At 34.4% G+C, this 18,580-nt stretch overlaps 2 protein-coding genes across 2 annotated transcripts; both read right to left on the bottom strand.

Annotated features, from left to right (window-relative positions):
* Positions 1 to 6,526: 6,526 nt before the first annotated feature.
* Positions 6,527 to 7,312, bottom strand: LOC111699551 (uncharacterized). Its single transcript, XM_023470251.1, has one exon. It carries the CDS (start codon positions 7,310 to 7,312, stop codon positions 6,527 to 6,529), a length of 786 nt encoding a protein of 261 aa, XP_023326019.1.
* A 2,732-nt stretch (positions 7,313 to 10,044) lies between these two features.
* LOC111699550 (uncharacterized) lies at positions 10,045 to 10,827 on the bottom strand. The gene has a single exon (XM_023470250.1). The coding sequence runs from the start codon at positions 10,825 to 10,827 to the stop codon at positions 10,045 to 10,047; it is 783 nt and encodes a 260-aa protein (XP_023326018.1).
* Positions 10,828 to 18,580: the final 7,753 nt, after the last annotated feature.

The raw sequence follows: 18,580 nt of genomic DNA, 5'->3' as shown, positions 1-18,580 counted from the left end.
AAAGTTGGGTAGGTATGTTATATATATATATATAGGAAACTAGATTCAGGAAATTAAACCAAGTTCCAAATATTAGAATTTCTCTTCTTTCCTTATACATTTCATTTTAACCTTTCTTTAATATTCTAAACTGTGCACTGTTCAGATTTTCTTAATATTATACACTGTACACTGTACAGACTATCTTAATATTCTACACTGTACATTGTACAGACTATCTTATTATTCTACACTGTACACTTCAAAGATTTTCTTAATATTATACACCGTACAATGTACAGACTATTTTTAATATTACACATAGGACACTGCACAGTCTTTTTTATTATAATACACTGTACACTGTACAGAGTTTCTCAATATTATACGCTGTACATTGAACAGAGTTTCTTAACATATTTCACTGTACAATAAGCATACATTCTCAGTATAATACACTTTATAAGTACAGAAGGCCCACTTTTTTCTGTGAGGTTCTATACTTTACAAACCGTTTTTAATATTGTACAACGTACAGAGCTTTTCCTAACTGCACACTGTACAGTTTTTCTTTATATTGCACAATTGTTCAGTCCGTTCTTATTTATACTAATATACAGTTCTTTTTTAATAGTATACAATCTGCAATTACGATACTGAAAGAGACCAATAATTACATTTTATCCAATTTTAATTATAACTCTGCTAACAACAAATGGGACAAATTTGTGTAAATACATAATGCATATTTTAGATAGTTGAACTTGATTTAGTTAATCTCACCCATTCGACAATTATATCTGGAATAGTTACCATACATGTTAATACAAGAATGTTTCAGAAATAAATTTATTTATTATCATATAGCGATACGAGATTATATCAATATAATAAAGACAATTTTTTATTTTTTGTTTTGATTGTGTAAAAACTTTTTAGGAGTTATTTTATTTATAACTTCTCGTTGTTTCCATGATGTTTAGAAGCTTGAAATAAATTAAAATTGAAATCAAAAGTCGTCTTCATTGTATTACTATAATCGCCTACCACTGTATCATAACGTTGCTTCCTGAATTTCTAGTATTGACATATATCAAGAATTTGTCTATAGAACAACTTATTATTATTCTTGGCGCTACTTGTAAAACTGAAAAACTCATTGGAATTGTAATTTTTCCTCTAATTGTTTTTTTTCTTTGTATACTCTGCGTACATATTGAAACCAGTTCTCTCTGGGCGGACTTTGTAAACAAGAATAGATGCATCAGTGTGCGTTTAGTATCTGAGGAGGTTAAAAGCATTTAAATTTGATAATTTTGAAAATTCACATAATAGTTTCCTATGACCAGAATATTTCATTGATTATTTTTGTGAAAATGGATTCCATGTCATGCTGTGGAATCCGTCTTGTGTTTACTTTTCCGCCCAAAGTCAGTACACTGCATAGTACAAAAGATGCGTACACCTCTGAAATAACTTTCCTTGCATTAGTACCTTGTTTAAACATTCATGTTATTCTTGTTTTTTTGTTGGTCTTGTTTGTCCTTCTTTCATTCTCTCGTTCATGTTCTTATGGGTTTTGCATAATTTTAATATGTAATACTAGCTGAAGGGCCCCGCGTTGCCCTCGGAAAATAAAAGTTGAAAAAAAAATTTTAAAAAGAAAAAGAAATTTGAGAAAAAATATTTTTGAATTTATTTTTAGCCTATTACACCCCCCAAACACTTTTGAGTTTCCACAAAAAAAATTCAGCCCAATCGGTCCAGCCGTTTGCCGGCTATACTCAACATATATATATATATATATATATATATATACGAATGTCTTGTTTTATTACATAGATACTGGAAACTTCAATGTAATAAACGACTATTCGGGAACCTTGTTTTTAAATTTGTTTTATACACTTCTTGTTGCTATGAAGTTGAAACCAAAGTTTTAGGTTAAGTGATTCCTGAGACCGAATTTAAATAATTTGATCCGCGGCTTAAATTTAAGCCGCGGCATAAATATGGTTGGTTCCACTAAAAATTGTATACAATTTTTTAAGATTTAAGCCGGCGCTCAATTCAAACCGGTTTTTGGTGGATTTGATTCATTGATTGATTCATTAAATTCTGACACTGGATATTAAAAAATGGCAAGTTATCTAAATTTACATATATATAGGGTTATCCAGAAAAAATAAGCCTTCAGAGAGAACTATACAGAATGTAAACTGTCTGTTTCCTGATATTTCTGATTCCCTGAATCCGTTCACTTGTTCTTTCACTGGGAAATTTTTATATAAGGAATATTCTTCAGATGAAACCTTGGAATTGTCAGATTTTTAGAGTTTCAGGTCGTCTTGACAGTTCTACATTATTAAAATGTATTTATCCCACGATGGAAGGGGTGGGGGGGGGGGGGAAGTGTTTTATTCGAATTGTGGAATCGTGGAAAAGAAATACACCTTCTAAACTAATTTTACTACCATGCAGTAATAGGATCTTTAATTTGCATAAATTTTTTTCAAAAAGAGATAAATATTTTGTATCAAATTTTCTTGGAAAATTGATTAAAATGATTTTAGAACTTTTCCGTTACTGGCTGGTTCAACTGAATTTACATATTTTTTTCGAATTCTGTAGAATTAAATTTAAAAGATTTAATTCTATCTAATGTTTATATTAAGCCCTGTATTTAATCTATATAATTCTGGAGTTGTGGATAATAATCTTAATTGAAAAAATAGATGAACACATTTTTATTCCAAACAAAATAATTTAATTATAGAAAACTGAAATATAAAATAATTACATTTGAACAACATTTATGCAGAGCTAAAATTTTGATTGGCGTTTTAAACTCATGAGACTGCAATTGCATTTCTGGTTCTTATGGCTCAGCTACATTTTGCCTAGTCACAATTTGCCTAGTCACATTTTGCCTAGTCACATTTTGCCTAGTCACATTTTGCCTAGGTAACAGTTTGCCTAGGTAACATTTTGCCTAGTAACATTTTGCCTAGGGTAACAGTTTGCCTAGAGTAACAAAAGAGCGAATTTTTTGCCTAGTCAATAATTTTTTCACGAAGAAATTTTCATCAATCCGAGAATTTTTTTTTTAAATCCGCAAATTTTTGAAAATCATTCAGTTTCCTTTAACCCAATCAGAAGGAGAGACACATTGAAAATGGCTCCCATGATAACTGCAGGGCTTACAAGGCGGGGTAAGTCAAACTACAGAGATAAGAATAACTTCTATTATGTTTTCAATGGGGAGAGGGCAGAGAACAAGAATTGGCGCTGTTCCCAGAGATCATGCACTGCAACCCAAACAACGAGGATATCTACTGGAAACCTGGTAGGGGATGTACTCCCAACCCAAGGCCATATCAACAAGCTGCTGAAGACTAAAGCTAAGACCACAGAAAAGGCTGGGTGAAATTTGTTGTAGAAGCTTTCCATACCATGCCGAAAGCTGATTATATCCAAACCCTTGCACATGACCAGCAGAAGATAAATAATGATAAATAAAGATCACCTGTATGAATTCCTATGTATACTCCATGATTATGTAAAATGTATTTAAAAAATATATATATATGTCTGATACATAACCATATTTTATCTTTTGTAGAGTGACAGGAATGTTAAAATTGCTGTACAGAATACAATTCAATTCATTAATTTTAATTCATTAAAATTTATCTGGTTAAACTTTAAAAAAATGTTTAATTCTTGACAAAATTTGTTTTTTATAAAAAATTATTGACTAGGCAAAAAACATGCTCTTGCGTTACCTAGGCAAAATGTTACCCTAGCCAAAATTGTACTAGGCAAACTTGAACTAGGCAAAAAGTTACCTAGGCAAAATGTTACCTAGGCAAAAGTGAACTAGGCAAAATGTGACTAGGCAAAATGTGACTAGGCAAATTGTGACTAGGCAAAATGTAGCTGAGCCGTTCTTATTATTCCATTTTATAATGGTAACCACTGTATAAAAATAATTTTTATTTCTGCACCGACAAATTGAAATGCCATCAATTTACGAAATATATATTTTTGCAAAACACTAGGTTCTCAATGTTACTGCAAATGTATCAAATATAAGTAGTTTATGATCTATATAAAACAGGGTTACCCGCAAAAAATGAGACTTCAGAATGTTATAAGAATGTTAGGCTTCATCGACCTTTAAAGTTTTTTTTGGATCCAAAAGTTAGGCAGATAATTGGAATTATATTGGAATCAAAAGATTTTTTTCAGGGAAAAAAAAATTTAATTTACGAGACTGACATGATTACTTTTTCTCGGAAATATAGAAAGGTCTTATTTAGAATTTTAAAAAATTCAGAATCCTAAAGTGTTGAAAGTTGAGCAAAATATTGGGTAAAATAATATTTTTTATGATGGAAAAAACGGTTTAAAAAGAACAGTATTTTAATGCTAATTTGCTATAATTTTTATTTGTACATTTTGATTAAAATAGAAATTTATGTTTCCACAGATTTTATTTAGTCTCATGGGAGAAATTCAAAATTGTTTAAATTAAATTTTTTTTGAGGCAACATTTGAAAATTTATGTCTGTTCCTTCCAAGTCTTTAATACAATTAAGCATCCTTCTTGTTTATTCTTAAATAGAATTACAATAAGTCTATTTAATAAATTATTTTCTATTTCCATTATTTCTGCTAAATATATTTCTCTGCAGATTAATCTGTGATGATTCAGAAATCAATTTAAGGAAATAATTAGTTTAAACTTTAAAGTTTTAAACTTGAGGTAAGCTTGATTCTATTTTAGAAATATTTTGGAATTTCTATTTTTTAACACAAATTTTTTTTTCCAGATACAAAAATAATATTGTAAGTAGCATATGAATTTTGTGATACAAAATACCATAATTTAAAATATTTAATTTACATTCGCTAGTTACTCTATAGCAAAAAGCCAGGGTTAAATCTTAAAAACAAAATACAGAAGTAAAAAGAAAGAGTAAATTGCATTTGAGAACTATTTTGATGTCAGGTTAATTTATTTTTGTTGTTCTATTATGAGTTTTTATTGTCTTATTTGAAATCAGGAAATAATAGCGTCTAGAGTATATTTTCATTTTAGCTTTTAAACATTTCAATGCCACAATCTTTTCGTCGTTCATCGAAAAATCTAAGAAATTTCAAAGATTTTTTCTTATTTCATTTACGGAATTCAAAGATATTTCCAAAATTTATAATTTTAAACATGCTATTCTATAATGCAGGCCGCAGGATTGACATTTGCGATTCTATATGCAGGGTTGACATGTAAGATCCTACATGAAGGGTTGACATTTGCGATTCTATATGCAGGGTTGACATGTAAGATCCTACATGAAGGTTTGACATTTGCGATTCTATATGCAGGGTTGACATGTAAGATTCTACATGCAGGGTTGACATGTAAGATCCTACATGAAGGGTTGACATTTGCGATTCTATATGCAGGGTTGACATGTAAGATTCTACATAAAGGTTTGACATATAAGATTCTACATGAATGGTTGACATTTGCGATTCTACATGCAGGGTTGACATGTAAGATTCTACATGCAGGGTTGACATGTAAGATTCAACATGCAGGGTTGACAAGTATGTCCTAGCCGCAGTGCTAGGTCCCCATTGCAGCTTGCGGTGCATCAAAGTGCCTAACCTTACCTTTGGGAAGTTACTGCTTGAGAAATTGCACAATTGGGAAGTTGCCTACGACATAGGGTTGCAAAGAAATATGAATTAGAAATTCAGAGTTTGTTGCAAAGACTCATTTCCTTTAATGCCGAAGGTATCAATCTTGTTTTGAGTGTAGATAATTTCTATTCAAGTTGTCTTCTTGGCTTTAGATTAGCAATAAATGGATTGCAAAATATTTTGCAACTTTGCAAACTTTCAATTAAATTTTGCAAGTAAGACACCTCAGAACTTTAATTTGATTATTTTTTTGTTTTGGAAATGAATCTACAGAGATGTTTTTCATATTATTTTTTTGATATTTTTTATTCGTTTATTTTTATTTTATACATTATAAATAAAGGAAGAGCTGTTTTGCAAACTTTTAATTCAATTTTGCAAGTTATAAACCTGAAGAACTTTAAATTTTTTTCTTATTTTGGAAATCAATCTTAAGAGTTTTTTTTGTTATTTTTTGTTATTCTTTATTCGTTCATTTTAATTTACTAGATTAGAAATAAACAACTTCACTGCAGAGGTTTTGTAAACTTTATAAATCAATATTTCAAGTTAAATTCTTTCTAAGCTTTAAACTATTCTGTCTTACATTTCTGTCTTGTGTTTGTAATTATCATAAATCTTACAGATTAGAGTTACAAAATTACTATATTTCTAACTTACTCGCAATAAGATTTATTCACGCTTCTCTTTCTAGTTTAACATTCTGTTAATTTATTTATTTTAATAATGTACTTTGGCGGTCGGCTATAATGACGAAGAGTTTAAAACGATTAACTATATTTTAAACTTAAATTTACAAAGTTAGAAAAAATCATATCTTGAATATCACATGTTTAAACTACGTGGCCTCAGAAACTCCTCTTTTCTCTCTAGCTGCCGCGAGAGGTTCTCTAAGGAAAAGACGACTTTCATAGCCGCCACAGTAGTCCCCCCTAGAAGGAACGGCGGAGCAGATCCTATTATCTCTGGAAGACCTGTGAGGGTTCCGACGAACAGGAACAGATGGCGGAAGAACCTTGGGAACCAGCTTGAACCTGACCTTCTTGGGTAATCTGGTGGCAGAGGAAGGCGGAGGAACTGAAGGAAAAGATTTTGGATTCAGTCTGGGTCTTCCTCGAGGCGGAGGAACCGAGGGAGTCACCGGAGTATCACTGAAAACAGGCTTCAGACGATCTACTGAAACTACGTCCTGTTTAGAACCGATCTGGAGGCGGAAGTACTTGTCCTGTCCGTCTAATACCAAGTAAGGGCCTCGATAACGTGGAGCCAAGGATGAAATAACTGCATCTTCACGAACAAACACGTACTTAGCTGAGACAAGAGCTGTAGGTAGTTTAGCAGATGGAACAGGACGAACATGATGAGGCGGAGAAATGGCGAATCCTTCAATAGCTCTGTCAACTTTCCTGAGAAAGGAATCAGGGAGGAGTTCAGGGACGTCTACAAGTTCACCAGGTAGGGTCAGAGGAGAACCATACACAGCCTCGGAAACTGAGAGGCCAGTATCATCCTTCAGAGTTGCTCTCAAACCCAAGAGAACTAGAGGTAGGTGAGAGAACCAATCAGAACCTGCTAACCTGGCTTGTAGAGAAGACTTGAGACTCCTGTGGAACCTTTCAACCATACCATTACTTTAAGGATGAAAAGAGGTCGTTGTGGAGGTTGAAATTCCTAACATAGAACAAACTCTAGTCCAGATTGAAGACGTGAATTGAGAACCTCTATCAGACATGATAACTGCAGGAACTCCGAATCTTGAAATCCAGGTTGAGATTAGAGCACGAGCACAAGAGTCAGCTGAGATGGAGGACAAGTGAACGGCCTCCGGCCATCTCGTAGTTCTGTCGATCATGGTGAAAAGATATGTAAAACCATGGCTTGATGGGAGAGGACCAACAAGATCCACATGAATGTGAGAAAATCTCCGGGTTGGTACTGGAATAGGAGAAATTGTAGAATGAACATGAGTTGAAATCTTGGATTTTTGGCATGAAATACACGATTTGGCCCACAAACCAACATCTCTGGACATTCCTGGCCAAACAAATCTTGATGAGATCAATCTCTTCGAAGCTCTGACACCAGGATGAGAAATACTGTGCAGTTGTAAGAATAATTTGTGTCGAAGCTGAAGAGGGACTAAGGGACAAAGTGAATCAGTTGAAATATCACAAAAAATATCATCATTTCCAACGGAATGAGAAATCACTGTAAGAGATGGATTAACTTTCATTTCTTGCACGGATGAACACATAGTTTGAAACTTGGCTAAACTTGAAGCATCCAAATCGTATAACGAATTATCTCCGCCTGGAGCTGGGACCAATGCGGATGTAGAGAGGGAACAAGGAGAAAAATCCGACATCTCCGACATCTCCGACACCTCCGACACCTCCAACACCTCCGACACCTCCGCACCAGGAACAGGAAGGGCGTGAGTGTGGATAGATTTGGAGGAAGACTGGAATGGTTTGGAGTTAGGTTTCGGGTCGGAGCAAGGTTTAATTGGACCTGGAGAAATTGAAGATGAACCAGGGGTAAAACTTGGAGATGAGACAGGGGAAACTGGGCGGGAGAGGGCGTCAGCTACTACCTTCTCCTTGCCAGGAATGTGTACAATGGAATTAGTGAACTCTGCCAGGTATGCAAGATGTCTCTGCTGGCGAGCTGACCAAGGAGGACTCGTCCTGAACAAAGCATGAGTTAATGGTTTGTGGTCAGTAAATATTGTGAATTCTCTACCTTCTAGCATGAATCTGAAGTGTCAAACAGATGAAAAGGCTGCCAGGAGCTCTCTGTCAAAGGCGGAGTATTTCTTCTCAGCATCAGAAAGTTTCTTAGAGAAGAACGCCAGCGGAGCCCAAGAATTGTCGCGTAGCTGCTGTTGAAGAACAGCTCCAATGTGAGAATCTGAGGCATCTACAGACAGAGATATTGCTGTGTTGGTCTGAGGGTGAACTAGTTCCGGAACAGCTGAAAGGAGTAGTTTGGCTCTGTTGAAAGCAGAGTTCATGAGTGGAGACCAAGAAATAGTTTTTCCAGGGCCTTTCAGAGCATCAGTGAGAGGAGCAAGCACCTGAGCTGCAGAGCGGAGAAATTTCCTGTAAAAATTAACCATTCCGAGAAACCTCTGGAGGCTGGGTTTGTCTGAAGGTTGTGGAAAGGCAGAGATGGCGTCGGAGTGTTTCACCAAGGGAGAACATCCAGAGGAAGTGAGGCGGTGTCCCAGGAACTCAATTTCCGTCACAGCAAACTGACACTTAGGCAGACCAATAGTAAGACCATGTTCTCGACAGAGGAGTAAAACGTCTCGGAGGTGCTGAACATTAGAAGATAGATCTTTACTAAAAACCAGAATATCGTCAACGTAGACAAAACAGAAAGGAAGATCTCCAAGGATTTGATCCATCAAGCATTGAAATGTGTTTCCAGCGTTACGTAATCCAAAAGGCATCCTCAGGAGCTCGAACATCCCGAAGGGGGTGATGATGGCAGTCTTCTGGATGTCCATCTCCTCGACAGGTACCTGATAATATCCCTTCTGAAGATCTAACTTGGAGAAAATAGTTGAACCACTAACTCCTGAGGAAAAATCGGCGATGTTGGGAAGAGGATAATGGTCAGGCACAGTGGCGGTGTTTAGACCGCGGTAATCGCCGCAAGGTCTCCAACCTCCATCCTTCTTCTTGACCATGTGTAGTGGAGAGGCCCAAGGAGAAGTAGAACGGCGGACAATCCCAGACTTTTCCATAGCGGAGAATTCTGCTTTAGCTAAAGCAAGTTTAGCAGGATCCAGTCTGCGAGCTTTAGCAAAAATCGGCGGGCCAGGGTTGGTGAGAATGTGATGACGAACCTTATGACGTGACGGAGAAGCAGTGAAACCATCGGATTGAAGTACATCAGGAAATTCTTCAAGAAGGTCTGACATGCACTGAGGAGTGGAGAGAAAGGCTGCTTGCATCTGCGTGGTTGAGTCAATGGAGAAGAGGATAAATCAATCTTAGAACCAATAGAATAGCTGTTGGAGAATACCTTTTTGCTCCTCAAGTTCATGCTTAAATCATGATGGTGACGAAAATCTGCTCCAAGGATTGGAACAGAAACTGGAGCTAGCTGGAAAGTCCAGGAACAATTCCACGTTCCAAACCGTAAAGGAATAATTCTGGAACCAGAGCAGGTTAAAGTTGACCCATCAGCCGTGAGTAACCGAACACCAGAAGTTGAAGATGAGGTCGTAGATGGAAAAACCGAAATTGAAGCCCCCGTGTCGACTAGAAAACGACGGTTGGAGAGACCATCATGGAGATAGATTAGAGCAGAACTCGTTGAACCGGCAGGCAGGGAAGAAACATCCTCCTAGTTTCCCGACCAGGCACATGGAGCTTGACAACTGATGGCCTTGGAACCGAACTTGGCATGGTACCAGCAAAAGGATGGTGAAGCTGGATGGCGAGATGGAGCTGCAGGAGTTTGAGAACGGCGGGTAACTGGACTAGAAGTTCTCTGAGAGCGCTGATTACGGCGGTTCTGCCTAGAAGGAGGAGTATTAACAGCATGCACTGAATCCAAGGCGTTTACCGATGAATTAGAAGACAAACTACTCCGGTATATCTCGTCGGCACATTGAGAGAAAACAGCAATATCGGCGGTTTTATCGTGGACTAAATGAGATCTGACATCAGATGGAAGTTGTCTCAAGAACGCATACCGCAGGAACAAGCACTCCTGATGTTCTATAGGAAGGAGAGCCCTTATCCTGGATAAGAGAGCTGAAGGAAGCATATCTCCAGACAGAGGTAGTGACATGATGGATTCACAACGTGCATAGTCTATTAGAGAATGTGTCTGTAGAAGACGAGACCGCAACACACCATAAGGATCAGCAGTAGGCGGGTTCCTTATTATATCCACTACGTTATCTATCTCCTTCTGTGGTAGAGACGCAACCACATGATGGAACTTGGTGGTGCTGCTGGTGATGTTTTTGAGGTGGAACTGGGACTCAGCGTTGATAAACCAGGATTCGCAGCTGTCAGGCCAGAAGACAGGCAACTTCAGAGCGACTGAATAGAGATGACTGGATGGGGAGGAATCCACCTGGTTTACTGCGCCAGTGGCCAAAGCTGGATCTCCAATCATGGCGGAAAAATAAATAACCACTGTCGAGCTAGGTTTTCGCTTACTGTGATAGCCTGTGGAGAAAACAGGGAGGCAGGTTCACTTTTCAGCCGAAAATAACACTAGCAAAAAAACAGAAACACTTACTCAAAACTTTGAGTTTTTATGTTATTTGAGTTTATATAAAGAATAATACAACGTGGTGGGTTGCTTTACTTGGACTTAGAAATGTATTCAATAGTCCTGGGTCACCAATTTGGCGGTTGGCTACAATTACGAAGAGTTTGAAACGATTAACTATATTTTAAACTTAAATTTACAAAGTTAGAAAAAATCATATCTTGAATATCACATGTTTAAACTACCTGGCCTCAGAAACTCCTCTTTTCTCTCTAGCTGCCGCGAGAGGTTCTCTAAGGAAAAGACGACTTTCATAGCCGCCACAGTATATATTTATGTATATACATAGAATTATCCATACATGTTTCACATGTTTTAATTCTCTAAACAATAAATGTTTTTTTCTTAAATTTATATGAATATGTATATACATACAATGATTCTAAGGTTCATGATTATCATTGTACAATGTACATACATGTACATAGAGTACTATGCCAGTACAGTTCAATGATCGCTAGGGTGTATAATCGGTACAGTACAGTTCAATGATAACCAGGGAGTATAGTCGGTACAGTACAGTTCAATGATAACCATGATGTATAGTCGGTACAGTACAGTTTAATTATACCCAGGGTGTATAGTTGGTACAGTACAGTTCAATGATACCCATGGTGTATAGTTGGTACAGTACAGTTCAATGATACCCAGGGTGTATAGTTTACAGTTCAATGATAACCATGATGTATAGTCGGTACAGTACAGTTAAATGATACCCAGGGTGTATAGTTGGTACAGTACAGTTCAATGATACCCATGGTGTATAGTTGGTACAGTACAGTTCAATGATACCCAGGGTGTATAGTTGGTACTGTACAGTTCAATGATAACCAGGGTGTATTGTCGGTACAGTACAGTTCAATGATAACCAGGGTGTATAGTTGGTACAGTAAAGTTCAATCATACCCAGGGTGTATAGTTGGTATAGTACAGTTCAATGTTAACCAGGGTGTATAGTCGGTTCAGTACAGTGCAATGTTAACCAGGGTGTAAAGTCGGTACAATACAGCTCAATGATAACCAGGGTGTATGGTCGGTACAATACAGTTCAATGATAACCAGGGAGTATAGTCGGTACAGTACAGTTCAATGATAACCAGGGTGTATAGTCGGTACAGTACAGTTCAATGATAACCAGGGTGTAAAGTCGGTACAGTGCAGTTCAATGATAACCATGGTGTATAGTCGGTACAGTACAGTTCAATGATAACCAGGTTGTATAGTCGGTATAGTACAGTTAAATGATAACAAGGGTGTATAGTCGGTACAGTACAGTTCAATGATAACCAGGGTGTATATTTGGTACAGTACAGTTCAATGATAACCATGATGTATAGTGGGTACAGTACAGTTAAATTATACCCAGGGTGTATAGTTGGTACAGTACAGTTCAATGATAACCATGGTGTATAGTCGGTACAGTACAGTTCAATGATAACCAGGTTGTATAGTCGGTATAGTACAGTTAAATGATAACAAGGGTGTATAGTCGGTACAGTACAGTTCAATGATAACCAGGGTGTATATTTGGTACAGTACAGTTCAATGATAACCATGATGTATAGTGGGTACAGTACAGTTAAATAATAACCATGGTGTATAGTTGGTACAGTACAGTTCAATGATAACCAGGGTGTACAGTGGGTACAGTACAGTTCAATGATAACCAGGGTGTATAGTCGGTACAGTACAGTTCAATGATAACCAGGGTGTATAGCGGGTACAGTACAGTTCAATGCTACCCAGAGTGTATAGTCGGTACAGTACCTTACAATGATAACCAGGATGTAAAGTTGGTACAGGACAGTGGGACTCACTCAGTACAGTAATCTATCCTGAGAGGTAAAACCTGAGAATGAATATCTAGAGCTAAAGATTGAACACACTTCTATCTCAAGATTCGGAGAAGAAACTCTAAAGATTCCTGTGATTGGGCCAAATTTAATTTTCTTTTTTTTAAACTAAATTTAACCTTAGATGGAGGTTCAGGGTAGAGATCTTATTCTTTATATCTATAACACAAAACATAAATTTTATGATTCTTTACAGTATGAACCAAAAATGGAATAACAAATTCAAACAATCCTTTACTTTGCCTTGTCTCTTTGTGCAGCCAAATACTAAGTAGTTATTGAGTTCTGTTCTTAAATAGATTAGAAACCTAATTTCAAGTGAATTGATTGAGTGGCATGTATGATGCATAATAATATTCTTAAAATGTATTTTTTTCTGATCAAGCATGATATACAGTGATAACCAGAAAACTCTGGAATAAGAAGTCGACTTTTAAACTCAAGTAATTACTTTAAATAGCGCATAGAACATGAGGCACAGCCATTATACAATGAAAACCGACCCATTTTACTTAATAAGTAATTTAATAACTTTTAAGTAACGCTATTTGCTTTAAACAACATAAAATGCACTTCAGAGATGCTATAACGTCGTCTTCCTATTCTACACTTTTCTGGTTATGACTGTAGAATAAGAAGGTTTTAAGGGCACCATTGTAAATCGACCATGTCTTTTTTTTAATGGAGGGTCACAACAAGTACAACAATAGATTTAATTAACTTATAAAGTTATGCACGTTAATTTAACTGTTCGATTAGACAAAAATACCAAAACTAGATTGAATACAAATACATATAGGCGAAATCGAGCACATCTCGCCATGGCTAGTCCAGAGCTGAAAACTTTCGAATTGTGGATATCGAGATCAATGAATCTGAAGTTTAATTTGATCTTTAGTTTGTATTCCGGAAAGTATCTAAAATGCTACCAATAAGATCAAACGTCGGGAAATTTGAAAATTTGCCCGCCATTTAATAATAGAACTCTTCTTGGTCGGAATCTGGTAGGGTTATCCGGAAAGAGGGAAAAATGTCCACAGTGTACAGAGCGTCCCATATGATATTAGATTATCAACAATTTTTAACGTCAAAATATGCACATAATACGCGAAAAATCTAGCATTTTCTGCCAATAAAATTTTCTATTAGCTTTATTAATTTTTTTAAATGATTCATTCTTCTTAAATTTTCTGATTTTCCCCCCAAATCGTAATTTAGACCCATTGACGCGGTCTAATTGGATGTGGGACACCCTGTATATTCAGATTAAGCAATCGCTATTTAGTGTATTTAATTCTAAAGTTTTCAACTTAAGATGCATAACCTTCATAATTGTTTATTTATTTTCACAAAAGTACTAAATGATAAGTTGTTAAAGGAAAAAACTTTAAGTTTTATATATTGCTTAGGGCAGTTTTTAGTAAGTTCACTGGTTCTAATGTTCATAAAAACATTTCTTTCTGAGATAAAAGAATAAAAGCTGAAAGTCAGGGTTTTATATGAGAATGAGTAGAAGAAAAACAGCGTAATTACTAGATATATCTTCCACCTAGAAAACAACAGGAAGATAAAATATCTTTGAAGCAAAAAGTTTTATATCCTTGACAATTACTGGAAATGTCACGTAAACTTGTGACTTAAATACTAGACTAATACTATATATACAATTAACCCTGAGTAATTTGATGTTCCGGCCTGAATTTCAGCCTAGAATAGTAGTAAAACGGGACAGTACCATCCTCTTCTAAGGCTAATACTATATATACAATAAACCCTGAGTAATTTGATGTTTCGGCCTGAATTTCAGCCTAGAATAGTAGTAAAACTGGACCATCCTCTTCTAAGGAGATTAATGGGAGCTAGCTCTAGGTTTGCGTACACATTTTTAATTTCTATCTTTTTCTGTAAGAATTCTGTAAGAGTTAAAATTCAAAAGATTTTCGAGTCCTTCCCTGTCATAAATCATACACCTTTTTTTGGGGTGATATTAGGCACCAAAATATGTGGACCAGTCCGGCTCAGCTGGATAAAACATTACGCACAATTTTGGCAGATTAGTATTTTTTTTATTTGATTTATTTTTTTCTACAGAGAAAATGAATAAAATCTCGTTATATTTCCTACAATTTAAACAATTTGAACCATTATTTAACAAAAGCCTGAAATATAATTATTTTCATTCTCTTCAATGTTTCTATTTTTTCTAAGGAAAATTGTTAAGGTTTCCATGTTTAGTGAACACGTTAATAAAGTTGCAACTTTTTAAACTTTTCCTAAAAGACTTCTTCTAACTATATCCTAGCTCTGTTTAATTCAAGGGATCGTTCATAAATTTGAGATAATAGAAAAGAATTTAAAGATATTTTAGTTTGTAATATATCAATATTTGACCGAATTACTCCTTCTAATCTGAACGTGAAACAAGCGCATTGTAGTAGCAAAATCTTCATACCCAGAGTTTCAAAAACGCATGATTGGATTAGTAATGTCAAACCAGAGTTAAGACTTATCCTCACTTTATATTTAGCCATCAGGTCTCACATGTTCGAAATCATACTGCAAATAAATCTCTTTGATTCTTCATAAAACTTCGAGTTGACTTTTAAAATTTATAATTAGTTTTTAATTTTATGATCAGTTTTTAATTTTATAATTAGTTTTTAATTTTATAATCAGTTTTTAATTTTATAATCAGTTTTTAATTTTATAATTAGTTTTTTTTTATAATTAGTTTCATTATTTTATAATTAGTTTTTAATTTTATAATTAGTATTATAATTTTATGATTTAGTTTTGATATTTTTGATAGTTTTAAATTTTGAATGAATTAATTCGAATAGAAGAAATTGACAATACATTTTTGGTACTTTATTTTGTCATAAACAAAGTTATAAAATTAAATTGGAATAAATGCCATAAACGATTTAAGTTTCTAGCATTTGCATCCGCAGGGTTATTATCCATAATTAGTTTCCATATGTTCAAAATTTCATTATTTAGTAGATATTTTCTGCTACGTTTTCAAATCTTTTAAAGTTTGCTGACAGTAAATATTTTTCATGATTTAGCATTTTATTTATTGCTGTTGAGCACATTCTTCATTGGAAAAACACATGGAGAAATATGTTTTCTAGCCTTATTTTCAATGGTTTTGTGTAATATTACCCCAGTTAAAACCTTTACGAAAAAATACATTAAAAGGTTTGACAATTTTTCTTTATTTTTGAAAAAGCAATATAACTTACAAGTTTAAACATCAAGCTTTTCTAGAAGTTTTATAATTCTTCCAGATCAAGTATAATCTTCCTAAATCCTCTTCCGCGACCTTCAATCACGAATCTTTAAAACTATAAAAAGATTGTCATTCTTCAGATAATAGAGTCTCCGAACACTGTTCTCTTGTTCTTTAGTTTAAAAAATTATTCTTCTGTTCTCCTGTTCTCCAGTATAGAAAACTATTCTTCTGTTTTTCTGTTCTCCAGTATAAAAAACTGTTCTTCTGTTCTCCAGGATAGAAAACTATTCTTCTGTTTTTCTGTTCTCCAGTATAGAAAACTGTTCTTCTGTTCTCATGTTCTCCAAATTAGAAAACTGTTCTAATGTTCTCCTTTTCTCCAGTATAGAAATGTTCTGCAATGATGTATATTGTTCTCTGATGAAGTAAACTATTCTTTGATAAAGTATACTGTTCTCCAATGAAGTATAATGTTCTCAGATGAGGTATTATGTTCTCCAAGTAGAAGTAAACTGTTCTCCGATGAAGTAAACTGTTCTCCATTAAAGTATAATGTTCTCCAATGAAAAACTGTTCTCCGATGAAGTATTAACTGTTCTCCAATGAAGTATAATGTTCTCCAATGAAGTAAACTGTTCTCCAATAAAGTATAATGTTCTCCAATGAAGTAAACTGTTCTCCAATAAAGTATAATGTTCTCCAATGAAGTAAACTGTTCTCCGATGAAGTATTAACTGTTCTCCAATGAAGTATAATGTTCTCCAATGAAGTAAACTGTTCTCCAATAAAGAATAATGTTCTCCAATGAAGTAAACTGCTTTACAATGAACACTTTTATCTGCAAAGTACTGTTTTTTTTATAAATTATTCTGTAAATCTTAAAAAGTTTATTCTCATGAGAATTTAAAGTTCTAATGATAAACTTAGAAATGCAAAAAGAAGTAAAACATGTTTTTTTACAAACTGCAAAATTGTGCATAAATACCATAGATAAATAAATAAACGTAGATAGCTTATGTACGAACTCATACTTCTAGGGGTCAAAGTGCACTTCAATGATAAGCGGGGTGGTTTGGTGTTTTAATGGATTTCGTAATAGAGTGTAAAATAACTCCGGGAATGGAACTATTTGAACAACAATATTTCACTGAGCAATATATCATATTGACGAGAACTGAGGAAGGACATGAGAAGGACTAAACTAACTTAAATTTCTCTATACAGAACTCATGTACACCCCAAGTACTCAATGACATAAGAACAGCTAATGTTCACAACCGACCTAGTTAATCTATATAATAGGAATATCTTTATAACATCTCTGTACATTTATATCGTTCAAGATGAAAAATGTCGTCTTATGCGCAATCTATCTTTATCTATGATAAATACCAATCATAAATCATAATGTATGCTTCATAATTTTCGTATTTATAATTGAATCTGAATTAGCGCCAAACAAACACAAGGGCGAACTTATTTTTAATAGTTTATTTTTAAAAAAAAATATTTATAAAAGATATTTACAAATTTGTACAAAATTGTTTGTATTTGGAATTTGTTGGGCCCTGGAACTTTTGTATTTTAATTTCTATTTTTAAAACGACAATATTTTAGCCCGGCCCGGCGTTGATTGGATTTTACTTGATAAGTTTATCATGCAAAACATTTTCAAAATTATATTATCTACTACTTTTTATTTATGTTCCTTTTTCAAATAAAACGTCTTATAAAACGAAAAAGATTAAATAAAATTTGAAATAACAATGAGAATGATGATAAGGTAAAAATTAGTGAACCCGTTTTAATTTGAACCGATCATTGAATTCTTCCCATTTTGAACAATTTTTGTAGCATTGAACCAGATTTGATGAATAGAAAGACGTAGTTGAATTGTGTAGACTTGGTTGAACTATTTCTTTTCAACTTATACCAAGAATATTAGTTCAACTTGTTCTCGCTATTTGTTACTTAAATCAGGTTTAACTTAAATGTTTAAATCTTTGTTAAATAAATTTATACTTCTTATTCAACATGTTGTAAAAGGCATATGTGTGTTAGAAGCTAAATATTCGTGCATTAAAACTCTTCTATTTCTTCAAGATTTGAATAGAATATTTTTAAAATATTGAATTCTACCAATCCATCAATAACACTGTAAACATACCTCTCAATATCCAAACCAAACTAAATTCCACAAGAATATTCTACGTTTTGAATATACAAATATATGTAATATATTCGCTTTCAGGCTGCTTCGGGCTCATCTTTTTAATTATTAAATCATGTCAAAAATGTCAAATTTTGATATAACCGGAGCCCAGCCAAATTATATGTTAGATTGTCAAATTTTGATCTAACCGGAGCCCAGCCAAATTTACCAAAGTAGCTCTATTCTTTGAATGTTGATAAATTTCCATTCAACAAAATTTGATGAATTATGCTACTAAGTTGATTTTGGGTTCCGTGCTACAACAAATTTTGTCTGATAACAATTTGACTTTAT

The sequence above is a fragment of the Eurytemora carolleeae genome, unplaced genomic scaffold, assembly GCF_000591075.1.
Source record: "Eurytemora carolleeae unplaced genomic scaffold, Eaff_2.0 scaffold27, whole genome shotgun sequence".
In the NCBI taxonomy this organism is placed as follows: Eukaryota; Metazoa; Arthropoda; class Copepoda; order Calanoida; family Temoridae; genus Eurytemora; species Eurytemora carolleeae.
This window is presented reverse-complemented; position numbering and strand designations above follow the sequence as displayed.